We start from the raw sequence: 16,581 nt of genomic DNA on the forward strand, positions 1-16,581 counted from the left end.
ATAATTAAACATATTTCTATTTCTGTAGCAAAATATAATTATAGCTACACAAATTGGATAAATATTATAAATAATCTTCTGCTTATTCAGGTCGGATTTTGTTGCCAAATAAATTAGGTTAAAAAAAACTTAGAAAATATATATATATACACTTCTCCATTCATCATTTACAAACATTTATCTGTAGTTCATGTGTGTGTGTGTCTGTATGATGCCCAGCACATGCTGTCACTTGTTAATTATCACTGTTACCATTTAAAATATTTAGTTGATAGACTGATGAGTTTTTTTTTAATGAAGTTTAAATACTCTTTTTCTTTCTTATCCACATTTCTTATCCACATTTTAGAAACTGTATCTTCATTGCATGACTTAGACTTGACCCAGCAGGAATGCCCTGTTCTGTTCCTGCTGACACCTAAGAAGAGTGTTTGGCCCCAAATGGTTGGCTGTCTTCTGAGTTAGCATGGACTGAAGCCAGAGATTTGTAGAGATCAAATTGTAGTTAAATTCTGGTGGTTTCCTTGGAAAGGTCAGATTGCTCTGTCATCATCAGTTTTAAAGACTATTAGTTGTGTGTATATATATATATATATATTCTTCCTATTTTCATGTTTGGAAAATGTATCAGAAAAATAAGACTTTTGAATAGTTCTTTCTATTTATTTCAGTGCTTTCTGCTTCTGAATGATAGCCTTCCTAATCTCCCTAACCTTTAAGTACATTTATAAATTTAAGTACAGTTGACCCTTGAACAAATGCAGGGGGTTAGAGATGCCCACTTCCCCCACCCTACCCCCTCTAAGCGGTGGAAAATCTGTGTTTGGCTATTTCTACCTCAAAACAAAGGACTTGATGTTTCCAAGGGCAGGAAGATGAAACAATTTGGGTAGAATCAGGACTCAAACCCACTTCTTCCAATTCCATACACTGTGATCTCTAATGAACACAAACTTTCCCCCACACTTGAGTTAATGTAAAGAACTGTAAAATGAAAATATTTACTGAAAAAAAAATCCACATACAAGTGAATCTGTACGATTCAAACATATATTGTTCAAAGATCGACTGTGTATGTATAAATTAAAACCAATATAAATAAAAATAGTTTAAAGAGTAAGTTGGACTTGGGCTTCCCAGGTGGCACTAGTGATAAAGAACCCACCTGGCAATGCAGGAGACATAAGTGACATGGGTTCAATCCTTAGATTGGGAAGATCCACTGGAGGAGGAAATGGCAACCCACTCCAGTATTCTTGTGTGGAGAATTCCACGGACAGAGGAGCCTTGTGGGTTGCAGTCCATAGGGTCGCAAAGAGTCGGACACGACCGAAGCGACTTAACACACAACACAAAGAGAGAGTAAATATATATCAGACCTCTAAAGAGGGCATGACTTTAAACTTAGAAACAATAGATGTTCTCAAAGGAAAAGTTTGATAAATGGGACCACATGATGACATCCTGTTGTTGTTAATGGAAAAGAGGGACATTTGTCCATGTTGGTTAGTCATGTTTCATCCTTGGCTAATGCTGTCGGTTTGTGTTCTTCACCCATTTCTGTGTTGGGTCTCTTAGAGGATCCTTACTGAGTTAAGTAAACTGATACAAATACCCTCCTCTGTCATTTTCTGCAGTTATTTTCCCAATCTTCCTGCTTCATCATTTTTAAAACAATTTTTGAGATCCCCTCCATCAAATTTTCCATTGTTTGTTGTTGTTGTTCAGTTGCTAAGTTGTGTCTGACTCTTTGCAACCTCATGGACAGCAGCATGCCAGGGTCCCCTGTCCTTCACTGTCTCCCAGAGTTTGCTCAGATTCATGTCCAGAGTCAGTGATGCTATCTAACCATCTCTTCCTCTGTTGCCCCCTTTCTCCTTTTGCCTTCAGTCTTTCCCAGCATCAGGGTCTTTTCCAGTGAGTCTGCTCTTGGCTTCATCACATTGTTATCTTAAGGCAAATTTCTAGGTATAGAATTTCCAGATTGCCTTTGAACTGGAGAGTGAATTTGATGCAGTTTGAATGATAATGACAGTAAGGCAAATTTCTAGGTATAGAATTCCTAGATTGCCATTGAACTGGAGAGTGAATTTGATGCAGTTTGAATGATAATGACAGCCCTTTAAAAACATTTTTATGGACATTCCCCAAAAGGAAGACAACAAATGTAAATGTAAATATGCAGGACCTATTTTCTTAAAATATCACTTTTAACATTTAAATTGTATCCTCACATAAGCTTTTCATTTTTTCCTGTGGAATATAAAACAGTTACATCATTAGATGCTTCTAATGTAAGGGTCTGTTGCTCTCGCCACAGCAAACTCTTTACTTGTGGAGAGTGTTTCTGGTGGTGGACCATGAGTCCACCAAGCTCCTTGCCTGCCTGCCCTTCCTTACTAATTAGTAACTCAACAAGAAGAGGTAAGTGGAAATGCTTTTTTATGAGCTTGAGGGTGAAGATGTTGGGAAAAGTCCAGCAATGAAGTCAGGGTCTTATCTGTGGATTTTGATTGTCCATTTGATTTCCGTCACCAGTTTTAGTGACTAACTTAGCGCCTGCTATTGGCTGCTTTTCTAACCTGCTATTCTGGACTCTCCTGTAAGGACATTTCTTCTATAAATTGTTGAGATGCTTCCAGTTTTTATTTTGCAGATAGCAGAGGAGAAGCCTGATCACGTGTGCAGTCACTCAGGAACTCAGTGACTTGAGATGAATATCCATTCCTGACCCAGTTTATGTTGTTTACTGAAGGAAAATCAGTGCTTCCCGGGCAGCTTTTTCACACTTAGCTTACTGTCTCACTGCAGACTGTGATGCTTGCCTTCTCTTCCAGCATATTCAAACCCCACATCTGTACTGTCCAATACCATAGTAGTAATCACATGTAGTTTTTTAGTTAAATAAAACAAATTCAGTCCTTTGGTCACAGGAGTCACATTTCAGATGCTCAGTGGCCATAGGTGGCTGGTAGCTACCACACTGAAGAGGCAGGTATGCCGCACGGCTGTCACTACAGGAAACTCTGTTGAACAGTGCTCCACACCCTCCGTGATCCTCAGGCGACCTTTGCCACATAACAAAGAAAAAATTATTTACATCTTTGTGCTTGTGTTTAGTCATTCAGTCTTTACCAGTTTTAAAAACCTGGAAATTTCTCAGCATCCTTTATCTTTCCTTATATTTCAGAGGAAGCATAGTTCATCCTTTTCAAAGTGATCCTTTCCCTCTTAGGGTGATTCCAGTCTGAGGTTCTGAACTGGGGATTGGACCTCACTTCCTCCTCTGGAACCCACCCCTCTAGCCTTGCCTTATTCAGATTTTTCCTATTGATGCTGCCGCCTTCCACCATACCTGCAGGTGTTCACAGAGGCCACAACCCCTTTCCCTCCTTCTCTTTCTAAATATAGCCTGTATGCCTCATCTCCAGTCTCCCCTACTTATTCCTCCGCCCTGACAGCCTAGATCCCACCCGTCATCTCTGGTGGATGGCTCCCTAAGCTCCTGCGGCATTGGTTATCAACTGCCCCGATTGCTGAACCCAAGCTGCCTTGTCACGGTTACCCTCTTCCTCCACATCAGGGAAGAATTCTATAGCAAGGCCAGCTCTTCCTTTTGATTTTCTTTCCCCTTTACTTGTGTGACACGTCCTCTTCGGGCTCCTCTCCAGGTTCATTATCCTGCCTCCTCCACAGGCCCGCCTTGCATCACCACTCAGGCTGTGTGTGTCAGCGCAGCTCTGTTCCCCTTCTGCTTCCCGGCCCTTTCCTGTAACTGACTCCAGTTATTACTCAGGTTCTGGGAGCTCCCAAATGATAGTTCCTACATTCGATCCTCTCTCTGAACTCCAGATCAAAGGGCACAGTGTTCACTGGGCACTTCTGCTAGGGCTATCCTGCCTCTGTCTCAACAGTAAACCCTCTGGCTCTCAGTAAAAGTTCTCAGCTGCTAGGCGTGTTTGCTCTCCAGAGTTTCTCATATATGACAAATCGCAGTTGACTTTTTAAAAAAATTTTACTTATTTTGGTTGCACTGGGACTTCGTTGCTGCACACGGGCTTTCTCTAGTGGTGGTGCACAGGATTCTCATTGCGGTGGCTCCTCTCATTGCAGAGTTCAGATTCTCGAGTGCAGACTCAGTAGTTGCGGAGAACAGGCTTGGTTACTCCACAGCAAGTGGAATCTTCCCAGACCAGGGATTGAACCCATGTCCCCTACACTGGCAGGCAGATTCTTAGCCACTATGCCACCAGGGAAGTCCAGGAGTTGACTCCTGAACAATATAGGGGTTAAGGGTGCTGACTGTCCACACAGTTGAAAGTTGGCATATGACTTTACTGTTGGCCCTCCATCTCTGTGTTTCCACATCCAAGGATTCAACCAACCTCAGATTGTGTAGTACATATTTATTGCAAAAAATCCTTGTATAAGTGGACCCATGCAGTTCCAGCCCTCATCGTTAGGGTTGACCGTGCCCGCGGCCACACTCCCACATGTTTTTCTCTCTCCTTCATCTGTTTGTCTTACTTGGGCCCTTTTATCACTGTGGTAGTTTTTCTGGCCACCCCTTCTTCACCAATCCTGACCTTCCACACCCCCCTCCTGTTTTTAGGTCAGGTTCTTTTTCTTTGTTCTAGAAGATTTTTTCTGTGTCCTGATACTTACACTCTATTTTCTTCACTCATTTGTTGCCAGATAAGTTTCCCCAAATCCATTTAAAGAAAAATACACATAAACTACATTTCTATACAAACATATGCATGATAATTACCAATTTAAATTTTGAATAAGTATTTCTATAGTTCAAAAATCAAAAAGGACCAAAGGCCTGCAGTGAAGAACTTTGCTCCCACTCCTCCGTTTATCTTCTTAGATCCTAGTTTTCTGACACATTAGCCATGGAGGTGCTTTATACTTGATTTAAGAAAAATTTTCATGTGTATAAAGCACATATTATACATGGGTGTACATAAATTATTTTCCCTTCTGTACACAAACTGTAGCATAAAAAGTCTGCTCTTCTGCATTACTCTTCACTTTGTATTTGCTGCTAATGAACATATCTCAGAGATCTTTCGTAATGATCGCCTCACTCTTTTGTACAGTTGGATAGAATTCCTTCATGAATGCACCAGACATAACCTATGCCCTCATGATGGACTTTTAAGTCATTCTCCATCTTTGCTATTCCTAACATGGCTGCCAAGAATAACACTTTCGTAAGTCATTCCGGTCTTATGCAGGTATAGTGAGAGTCTGTTGCTGGACTGTTCATTTACTGTTGTCAGAACAGCCAGTTCCTGCCTATTGTATTACTTCCCATGTACCGGGTTACAGTTGGCTCAGCCCATTCCTCCTCCTCTGCCCAAATGCCTTCCAGGACTCCCAGCGCGCAGTAAATGAGTCTGCTCTGTCAGGGGCAAGGAGAAGCAGGCAGCTCGATACACACTAGCAAACAGTGGATGCACCTGGCACCATTTCCTGCCGGACTCGGGCTTTTGGCTACACTGGTTTACTTGCTGTGTCCCTAACATAGCTCATGCATTTCTGTCCCCTTCTTTGCACAGAGCACCTTCCCTCTGCTCTCCTTAGGCCTCTGCAGGTCACTGGCATCTTTTGAGACTGAACTCACACACCACCATGTTTGTGAAGCCTCCTTGATTCCTACAGCCTTCTGCTAAAAAGAATTTGGGCTTCCACTGGGTATTTTCATAGGGCGTCTCTTTTTCTACTCTGGATTACTACTTTACGATGTCTATGCAGTTCTCCTAGTGTAGATACTAGTTAGTAATGCCTCAAACATAAGGATGTTGACTTGTTTTGATTTCTCATCCCACAAAAGTCTCCTAGCATGGTTATCTTGTATATACAAATTAATGAAAAAGAGCAAAATTGATTCTGTTCTTGTCTGACAAGAGGGGTTGGGGGAATAAGTACTTTTTATGTCGAAATCACTCCCACCGCTGTGCACTCTGGTTTTTTGTTATTATTGTTAAGTTAAAAATACCTTCTCCTCCCTCCTAGGAATACCTTTAAGAGCCTAGAGCCATGAAGTCGTATATCCTCAGTGATTAAGCCTGTGACCTTCTGGGAAGAGAGGGTGCTATTCCATTCTGTGTTTATTCTGTGACCAGCTAAAAGCACTGGCAGGACCAAAAACATGGTCTGTTTTATAGCACATTCAGACCTTAATATGTGACTGCAACAGGTCTCTATTTTTATTATGAGATTGACTGCTTTTCTAAAATTTCAATTTTAATTTACAAAAAAATTGAATAAGCATTATGAATGGAATCTAGTCTCATCACTGCAGGTGCAGCAAACCACTATATGCATCTGAGAAGCAGTGGATCTAGAACACCCTGCACTGTGACTGGGATGTCACCGCGGTATAGCCACCCTCTGGTGATGCTTTCTCTTTTCTCTTTTAGGTTTTTGAAGAACCCTCCCTTAGCCTTTTTGCTCTGGAACACTGTGAGGGGAGAGAGTTACATCTAGAAGAGGCTGTGAACTCTGTTCTGAACAAGGACCTGCACTTCTACACCCAGTCCGTGTGGGTGAAAAGTGGACTGTAAGTATGGGGCGAGGGCCTGGCCTGCTTCAGTCACGGTGGCAGGTCAGCATTGCACAGGTGCTTTCTGTTCCCCGCTGCCTCTGTTACTTGGTGTGATGGTACTCTCACTTCTTTTCTGTCTCCGTATAATAATCGTAGTTTCTCTCAAATAAGAGAAGACTGTGGACTGTGTCCAGTATGCAGTAGCAGACAGTGGTCTGGGAGGACTGCCATGTGTGTGTTCAGAGCATGAGTCCTAGAGTGGGTGGACCCGGTGACTGTAACAATTTGAGCCCTCTTTCCTTTTGGAAGGAACCTAATTGAATCAGTGACCTTGACTAGGTAAGAGACCATTATGGGCTTAAAACAAGTGACTAAAACTGATAGGGCTTTTCGGTGTTTTGATTTGATGTCTTGTTTATGTTAGAGCTGTTTTGTTCTAGAGCACTTACTTTCGTGCTCGGTGTCCTGGCTGAGCCGGCCTGCCTTCCAGTGTCGCTGCTTATGCGGGATGTTGGGCAGGGTGGGTGCAGGTCATATGGGGCCTGCACTTTTACAGTCTGGGAAGATGAGTCCAAGAAAAGAAATGAAAAACGACGGGTACATAAATTAGGCATGAACTTGCATATTTATTCAGGACAGAAATGGTAAGTGGCCTGAAAGTGAGGGGCCCTGAAGTTGAAGCTCTCACACTTCCTAGAAAACCTGCATCTCAGGCCATTTCTGAGCGTGCCTGTCAGCCGAGCCTGCCCCTCCTCCTGCACCTGTGGTGTTCTGGTACCCAAAGTCATCCAAAAGAACACATTGCTCTCTGTAATTAACATAAGGATGCCGTTTGTGTGTCTTATGACTTTGAAACTGTGTGACAATCAACTCTCCTTGTTAAATTGTCTGGGGATGATGAAAGAGAAAGCCGAGACTATAAACTGATTTAAAATGAAGTTTAACAGTTACATGGTTCTGGATTCTTTGTGAGAGAATCGGTATATGGGATAGAAGAGTGAAGGCTGTCTGAGGGTTTTCCTAGGCTACAAATGGCTCCCAGAATACCACTGCATGCACAACTAGCTGCCCTCAGTGACAGGTTTTGTTTTGTTCTGTTTAATCTGCGGTGGTAATGGGGGCAAGCTTCAGTGCTTTTCAGTTGTGAAATTCATTAGATTAATATATAAGGAGGTCAAGTTTATTAGAACCTATCTCGGTTTTATAATTGAGACTTCCCTGCCTGTCTAAAGAGTCTGCAGACCAGGAGAGGCAGCCCAGCCTCCCCATGGCCATACTGTCCTGACGGTGCACCAGTCTGACGGTGTAGGCTGTGTTAGCAGGAAGGGGTGGAGGGAAGGTCGTCTGTCTCGCTCATCCATGCATAATTTGGCCAAGCCTGATCTCGGCTGTGGAGAGCTGCGGCTTTGTCTGAACAAGCCACCTCATCTTCACACGTCCTTTCTGAAAGCAGTGTGTGCCATGACCTGGGGTCCTGCTGAGAAGTGCAGTTTCTCTTGGCCGTCCCAGCTTATTTTCCATAACTATATGTCCAGCTTGATAACCACCTCAAGCCGGGCTTGGCAAACCTCTACAGCAAGGGGCCAGGTGGTCTTTTCAGTCTGTTGGCCGGCCTGCCTCTGTCACCTAACACCATGGTGCAGAAGCAGCCGAGGCCAATGCAGAAAGGAATGGGCATGACTGTGTGCGGTGGCGTAGGCCTCCAGGCTCCAGACATACTCCGCAAAGCCCTAGACACTCTGCCCAGCTGGAAGGCCCTTGGGGTCCTGAGAAGTATTTGCAAAAGGAGCGAGTCTGAAGAGTTCAGATGGGATTTCTGTGGACAATTTTAAGTAGTCCTCGTGGGAGACGTTGTGGGAGGAGGTGTGTCTGCAGAGGTTGCTAGAATCACGCAGAGAGGCTCTGAAGGACGTGGGACAGCAAGCCTAAGAGCGGGAGAGGAAGCCGGTATTTTTTAACTGGGTAGTTAGGGAGGGATTATTGTCTATGTCTGAATCTTAGAATGTTAGGGGGAAAAGCCTGGTATTATCCAAATAACACAGAATGCTAGAGCTGGAGGGGACCTTGTTTTGAAAGGAAGACAACCAGGTTCCTGCTGATCTTCTGAGCCACAGTCCAGTGCACTTTCTCCTCATCCTCTTTGGTTTTCCCACTAAAATGCACATTTGCAACTCCCCTGGTGGTCCAGTGGCCAGGACTCTGCACTCCCAATGCAGGGGATCCAGGTTCAATCCATGGTTGGCGAACTGGATCCCACGTGCTGCAACTGAGAGTTGCGTGCCACAACTAAATAGCCCACATGCTGCAACTAAGACCGGGCACTCCCAAATAAAATCAGTAAATGAAAATAAACATGAAAACACCCAACATTTTTTCTCTTAATAACAATCTACAAACCTAGAAGTTGTAACAAATAAACCCTATATGGTAGAGTAAGAGGTATTTTTGATAGAGATTGCTTTGTTTTAAGCATCCCATTTTTTTCTTTCCTGTTCTCATATAGGTGGATAGCTTATGAAGGACCCAATTTCTTAGGAAGACAAATCCTACTCGAGCCTAATGAGATCCCAAATTGGAGAGCATTCAGTGGATGGAAAACCATTGGTTCCCTCCGTCCTGTGAAGCAGGTACAGAGAAAAGAACTGTATGATCTAATAATACAGCTCAGTTTCCTAGTAGAAATTTCATAAACCACAGCATCTGAACAGTGGACCATTTAATTTAGTTTGCCATTTATGTTACAAGAGGATCCCATTAGATGGGATCATAAAACTAAATCATAAAATTGTACCTAAGGTCAGTGTTGGGTTTTAGCTTTGAGTCTTAAGTCTGATTGACCTTGTTGTCTTTTCATGGGAAAATAAGTATCCTAAGCTCTGTAGCAAACAATGGAAAAAAATCAACTCTGAGAGTGCACTAGTTTCACCTCCTAAGCATTTGGCTCCCCCAACCCCGCTTATATAATACTCAGGATGGATCCTGGCAATTTAATGAACGTAGTATTTATTGCACACCTACTGCTTGTCAGTCTTTTATGCAGAAACTTCCCACTGTTCTCTGGGTTCAGTCTCATCTCTTCAGCATGGCCTGTGTGATCTGGCTCCCCCTGGCTTCTCCAGCCTCGTCTGTCTCCCCCTCACACGCTGGCTCCGTGCTGTGCACCAGCACGGAGTGCTTTCCCACACTTATAGGCTCTGTCTAGAAGTTTCTTCCTTCATTCTTTGCCTGGCTAGTTCTTTGTCCTCCTTTAAGTTCATCTGAAGTGTCAGGCCCTCCAGGAAGTCTGTTACTCTCTCTCTGAATCTAAATGACACCCTTAAAGACCTGGTTGTTTCTACAAGACGCTGCCTGAGGTGTGTAATGATGTGTTTGTTGGATTGGGTACTTTCTAGCTCTACAAGCCCCACGAAGGGCTTCTCACTCTGCACTTCCGCCTGTCACAATGTCTGGCACATTGTAGGCACTCAGGGACTATTTTTTCAGTGAAGGAATGAATGTATAAATGGATAAGTTGAATGTCTGTTACTATGCAAAAAATAATTACAGAAGATATATAAGGGTAGACATGATTTAGGCCTTACTGGAGCTTACATTTTCGTTGGGAAAACATGCCCAACTCCAAGCAGTCATATAAAATGCAAAATGGAGAGGGACCAAGGTAGAGGACTAGAAAGACCCTGAGCTCACTTCCTCTCACAGGCACACCTAAGTCACAACTGTCTGCAGAACAACCATGGATGAAAAAGAGGGACCCACCAGAAAAGATCCTCTACCACTAAAGATATGAAAAAAGGAGCCACTAGGAGTAGGACAAACAGATTTGCAGTATAATCAGATCACATCTCCTGGGTGGGTGACCCAATAATTGGAGAATAGTTCGTCCAAAGGAGTGAGAGTCGGAGCCCCGCACTGGGCACCCTAGCCTGGGGACACTGCAGTGGGAAGAGGATCCCCCATAGCATTTGGGCAGAAGAACTGAAGAGACATTTTTCAAAAAAGGAAATGCAGATGGCCAACAGGCACATAAACAAATGCTCAGCATCACTAGTCATCAGAGAAATACAAATTAAAAGCCATTATGGGGTATCACCTCCCACCTGTCAGAATGCTGTTTATCAAAAAGAATGCAAAAGAGAAATGTTTTTTTGATGAATAATGGATACACACACGTGTGTACACACAAGCATGCACATATGTGCACACCATGCTCATTCCCACCACTGTAGTTCTGTTGGTTCAGATCCTAGCTCTGCCACTCAGCAGTGTGACTTTGAGTCACTTCACTTCTTGGCGTCTCAGATTTGTCACTGGTGAAACAGTGATCCCATTGCTTACCCCTCAGTATCATCATGAGGGTTAAATCACCGTGAGGATTGACACAACATCTGGCTCATGTTGCTGTGCTAACACCTTTATTATGAAAGGTTTTTATTCCCAATGTCCTTGGAGAGAACCAGAGATGCCTGGCCGAGGGATACTAAGCATCAGTGCACTTCCCTGGCACAGTGTGTGGTACAGATCTTCCTGCATTGCATCTTGCTTATTCCTCAGTCCTGTCACACAGGATGATAGGCAACTGCCCTGAAAACCCGTGGGGGAAAAGCACGGCAGAAGTGGGATTTCAGTTTAGTTTATATATTAGTAGTAACACTTGATCCCATGTTGTTAGAAACTCTGGAAGCCCAGTTGGATGCCGAGAATATTTCCCTCACTTTTGAAAGGGGGTCCCTTGCTGGGAAGGATGTCCCTGGCTGTTATTTAAGATAGCTAGAACAGTAGCCTCTGATTCTACATAGAAGTTTTTTTTAATAACATTGTTACTCTTCTTGAATTGTGTATTAGGAAATTATCCTTAAACATTTAATTCAAAATAATACTTTAATATTTTCCATTTGTTTATTTAGGCCACAGCTTTGAAAACCAGCAGAGGAATTCTAGGTACCTATAACAGTACTGAGTCTTTCGTCCACTCACTCACCAAGCCTGACCCTGCTTAGCTGACAAGATCAGGTGCATTCAGGGTAGTTTGGCCATAGATGGATGTATTATGGGTCATAATTCCTCTTTTTGGTAGGCCTGTTGGCACTGCTTTGGCTTATATTATTTAGAAATTCAGGAATCATCAAAATGTGATCCTCTGAGGTTGGAAATTAGGGCTTCAGCAAGGCACTTACAATGCATATCAGTGCTTTCATGTATAATCACAGAGAAGTCAGACTACAAGTGCATAATAAGGGTGATTATTACCTTCAGTTTAGTCGCTCACTTGTGTCCGACTCTTTGCAACCCCATGAATCGCAGCACGCCAGGCCTCCCTGTCCATCACCAACTCCCGGAGTTCACCCAGACTCATGTGCATCGAGTCGGTGATGCCATCCAGCCATCTCATCCTCTGTCGTCCCCTTCTCCTCCTGCCCCCAATCCCTCCCAGCATCAGAGTCTTTTCCAGTGAGTCAGCTCTTCACATGAAGTGGCCAAAGCATTGGAGTTTCAGCCTCAGCATCAGTCCTTCCAAAGAACACCCAGGACTGGTCTCCTTTAGGATGGACTGGTTGGATCTCCTTGTAGTCCAAGGGACTCGCAAGAGTCTTCTCCAACATCACAATTCAAAAGCATCAATTCTTCGGGGCTCAGCTTTCTTCACAGTCCAACTCTCACATCCATACATGAACACTGGAAAAACCATAGCCTTGACTAGACAGACCTTTGTTGGCAAAGTAATATCTCTGCTTTTGAATATGCCATCTAGGTTGGTCATAACTTTCCTTTCAAGGAGTAAGCATCTTTTAATTTCATGGCTGCAGTCACCATCTGCAGTGATTTTGGAGCCCAGAAAAATAAAATCTGACACTTACCTGAGCTAATTGATTAAAAACTGTGATGTTTGGTCCTAACATAAGTGGAACTGTCCTTTGTGAAGGTCACACCTGTTTTCTTACATGTACAAGGTAAGGAAACTGTTGTAAAGAATGTAGTGAAGCCTCCAGAATTAATAACTGCAGGAGATTTATAGAATTATATGATTCAGACTTACAAATTACAGGAATTTAAATATCTTACTGTGAATACAGAAATAGTGGTTTGAAACAGTTAAAACACTTTACCAAGTAAGACATCTTTTTCATCTGCTTTACACTACCAGATTTAAAAAACTGTCCTTTTATTTGCTTATTTAAGTGCCCAGAATGTTTATTTCCATAGGAAGGCTAAACATGACACCAATTTACCAAACTTCAACTAGCCTCACACTGATCCATCTTAAACTTCAAAATAGAATATTCATCGGTGGGCTTACCATAATGCCTTGTTGCACTTCCCTAGCTCTTACCTTTCTCAGCTTGAAAAGTGCTTCTTTATTCAGTAACACATCATGTGTTACTGGTATTTGACAAGGTTCTAAGTGGGATGCCAACATCTGATCCAAGACAGGCATATTGAGGGTCCTATATTACTACATTAAGACTGGAGGCCTGAGTCCTGGGGCTGAGAGTATAGTTTCTGTAGTGCTTCAGTCAGGTGCTTTGTTCTTTTATCATCCTATTCCACTGCCAACTTTGGAATCGGTCTTTTATTCCCCATGTCTCAGAGTAATGCAGAGTAATGAGTGCATCTCTGCACAGGCCTTAGAGCATCAGGGTGAATAGGGAGGGTTTTGGCACAGGCAAACCTGGTTTTTCCATATCTGTGTTACCCTTATTTGTAAGAATGCAGGTCATAATTATACTTTCTTTCTGTTTTTCCTGTGGTGGTTTTTTGACCATACCCTGTCAACATGCAGGATCTCAGCTCCCCAATCTGTGCCCCCTGCAGTGGAACTGTGGAGTCTTAACCACTGGAGCACCAGGGAAGTCCCTTGTATTCTCTTAAAGGGTTGTTCTGGTCATTAATTCTGATAGCATTTAGGACTAAGTCTCAATAAATAGTAACTGTGATCCTTAGAGGCAAGTCCTAGACTTAGTATCTTATTTGAAAACTTTCTATATATTCCAGGCCCAAGAGATGAAATTTTTTGTTACCCAATTTTTGAGTAGCTACACAGTGACCACCTATATGCAAGGTCTCTTTCCTTGAAATATCAAGGTCAATTTCAACAAAGTATAAATAGAAACAAAAAAATTACTAGAGGGCCCTCAGCCACCTGGGCTTTTCACAACCTCCCATAGCAGTCATTTGGCACTTAATCATAGCACAAGCCAGCGTGTCTTATTATTGTACCTTGCCTGCTCAATTGTTATTCCATCCATGGAGGTAGTACCTTGCCCTTATTCTTACTCCCCAGCCTTCCCCAGACCCACAAGGACATAGTAGTTACTACATGAACCTCATTAAGTCCCTAATTCTGCATCTGCCCCTTGTCATAGCAGAATGTGAATGAATGAAACTATTACCTTTCACCCTCCCAAGAGTGTATTTCAGAAAAGACAATAGAGACTGTGCAAGTGAAGGTATGTGCTCAGTGGTCTAAGGGTTTTTTAATGGAAAATTTGAAACAGATATAAATAAATAAGCTAAATTCTGTTTCCTCTCACATGTTTCCTTCAAGTTTTCCTTGGAAAGGGCTGATTTCCAGATTCAAAAGATATTTTTCTAACTGGCTTTGCCCCTCCTGCCACAGCCCTCAGTGTACATCAGAATAAAGAACCGAGCCCAGGACGGGTACCTGACAGTCACGGGAAATGTGGCCGACACCAGGGCAACCTCTGTGTGCATCTCTCCCTACAGCGGGAAGAATACGCAGATCTGGCACTACTGTCGAGGACTCTTTAAATCCAAGGTAACCAGCCCCACCGATCGTATAGCTTGCTTGTCAGCCCCACCGATCGTATAGCTTGCTTGTTGATCTTTGGTCTTTTAGAAACCAGAATCTTCCCAAATCAAATGGCATGATACAATTAATGCAACTTCCTATGAAGAGTTTGCTGCATGATTATAAAAGCATTGACATATATTACTGAAGCACTGAAGTGAAATGGCCTTCCAAACTAGACTTTCTATAGCCAAAAATTCTGTTTTAAAGTAAAAAGACTAATATATACTAAATGGTTTTTTTTAAAACTAGTGATAAAATCATCACACCCAAATGGATGGTGTGCTTTTCTGAGATGCTGCTTAAGCTCTGTGGCCCAGATCAATTTAGCTGTCTTTGTGATTCCAAACACGTTGAATTTAACCTTTCTCATCTTCAAAACAGGCTTCCCTGGTAGCTCAGCTGGGAAGGAATCTGCCTGCAATGCAGGAAATGTAGGTTCAATCCTTGGGTTGGGAGAATCCCATGGAGGAGGGCATGGCAACCCACTCCAGTATTCTTGCCCATGGACAGAATCCCCATGGACAGAGGAGCCTGGCAGGCTACAGTGCGTGGGGTTAAAAAGAGCTGGACATGACTGAGAAACTAAGCACATCTTTGAAACAGATAATGAAGGAAGAAGAAAGCTGCTGCTTTTGGAGGAAGTTTAGAAAATAAAATTCAGGTTTCTTTGTTTTTCTGCACCCTTTCTATTATGTTTGATGGTATGGGGAATAAGACACCAGTTTTATTATATCACCAGTAGATTATCAACCTTTTTCTCATGCTTCAACAGAAATGAAAAGCACTTAAACGTAATTATTGTCTGGGTATCCAGCACATCACCCAATGTTTTTATAAGAAAAACAAGCTCGACCTTATATATTTAAGCTAACACTAACTCAACATTTAATCCTAATTCAACAAATCTTTATTTAACCATCTGTTGTCAGATCTGGATGTTCTTTTAAAAACAAATACCTCAGGCTTCCCTGGTGGCTCAATCCAGTCTACCTGCAATGCAAAAGTGAAAGTCACTCAGTCGTGTCCAACTCTTTGCAACCCCATGGACTATACATATACAGTCCATGGAATTTTCCAGGCCAGAATACTGGAGTGGGTAACCTTTCCCTTCTCCAGGGGATCTTCCCAACCCAGGAATCGAACCCAGATCTCCCGCATTGCAGGTAGATTCTTCACCAGCTGAGCCACAAGGAAAGCCTAAGAATAAAGCCCAAGATCCAGGGGATCTTCCCACCCCAGGTTCAATTCCTGGGTCAGGAAGATGCCCTGGAGAAGAAAAGGCAACCCATTCCAGTATTCTTGCCTGGGAAATCCCGTGGACAGAGGATCCTAGTGGGCTACAGACAGGTGGGATTGCAAGAGTTGAACACGACTTAGTGACTGAACCACCACCACACTGAGACTTACATGGTTTCTAAAATGATATGTGATTTTCTGATACTCATCTGTACCATGGAAAATTATGATTCCTTCCAACCACAGCAGTTTGAGGTTCAAGGGATCACAGGAAAAAAAAAAAAAGTACCTCTAGTTCAGTAGGTTTATTTCCATACTATCGCCTTCCCTCAGCCATAACAACTTAAAAAATTGACTGAGATTATAATTTTAGATTTAGGTTCAGGTCTTGTTTTCTTTTTAGATGGGCTTGTCTGATTCACTCACATGAAAGAAAAAAGGCTCAGTCCAGCTGATTTTAGCAATGTAGTACTGCCAATGTATTTCTTGACCTTTCAGGCCAGTGACACATGTCTCGATGTCATCGGTGGTCGAGACACACCTGGAGCTAAAGTCGCCCTCTGGACCGAACATGGGCAGTTCAGGCAGAAGTGGAGACTGAACAGAAATGGAACCATCAGCTCCTACCTCAGTGATCAACTGGTCCTTGATGTTAAAGGTAGGCCTATGACGAAAGCCAGTGTGTTGTGTCCTTGGATATTCATTTTGAATTCCAAACCTCCACCTCCTCCTGGGTAAAAGAAGCCCTTATGTATAAGGGAAATATTAAGTCATTTTTAATTATACTTGAAAAAGCTGATATGCCATTTTAACAAACAACAAGCAAAACAATTAGCTATAGGTGGATCAAAAGCCTAAGGACCAAGCTTATGAAGGTTCTTATCAGTAGAGTGGTAAAATTTTCATTTGCTATGTGATCTTTGAGAACATTTCGAAATGTGAAGCATCACCAACCGTAACATGTCATCTGGTCCCTAAA

At 42.7% G+C, this 16,581-nt stretch overlaps 2 protein-coding genes across 8 annotated transcripts in view; one reads left to right on the forward strand and one right to left on the reverse strand.

Moving 5' to 3' along the window:
- Positions 1 to 16,581, forward strand: part of CRYBG3 (crystallin beta-gamma domain containing 3) — a 126,340-nt gene that overhangs the window by 107,620 nt on the left and 2,139 nt on the right. The window contains exons 18-21 of the mRNA XM_019966976.2: positions 6,432 to 6,571; positions 9,060 to 9,183; positions 14,172 to 14,330; positions 16,101 to 16,260. Coding sequence (XP_019822535.2) covers positions 6,432 to 6,571; positions 9,060 to 9,183; positions 14,172 to 14,330; positions 16,101 to 16,260 — 583 coding nt within the window. The remainder of the gene's footprint in view (positions 1 to 6,431; positions 6,572 to 9,059; positions 9,184 to 14,171; positions 14,331 to 16,100; positions 16,261 to 16,581) is intronic.
- The window catches only part of RIOX2 (ribosomal oxygenase 2), a 48,005-nt gene continuing 42,839 nt past the window's right edge, over positions 11,416 to 16,581 (reverse strand). For 5 of the 7 annotated variants that reach the window (XM_019967058.2, XM_019967207.2, XM_019967134.2 and 2 more), the window contains one exon: positions 16,230 to 16,348. In XM_019967058.2, coding sequence (XP_019822617.2) covers positions 16,238 to 16,348 — 111 coding nt within the window. In that variant the 3' untranslated portion in view covers positions 16,230 to 16,237. Of the gene's footprint in view, positions 15,357 to 16,229; positions 16,349 to 16,581 lie in introns of those variants that run through there. The other 2 variants (XR_011565938.1, XM_070786826.1) reach the window with 2 other exon arrangements.

This window comes from Bos indicus, chromosome 1 (genome assembly GCF_029378745.1).
Source record: "Bos indicus isolate NIAB-ARS_2022 breed Sahiwal x Tharparkar chromosome 1, NIAB-ARS_B.indTharparkar_mat_pri_1.0, whole genome shotgun sequence".
Taxonomy (NCBI): domain Eukaryota; kingdom Metazoa; phylum Chordata; class Mammalia; order Artiodactyla; family Bovidae; genus Bos; species Bos indicus.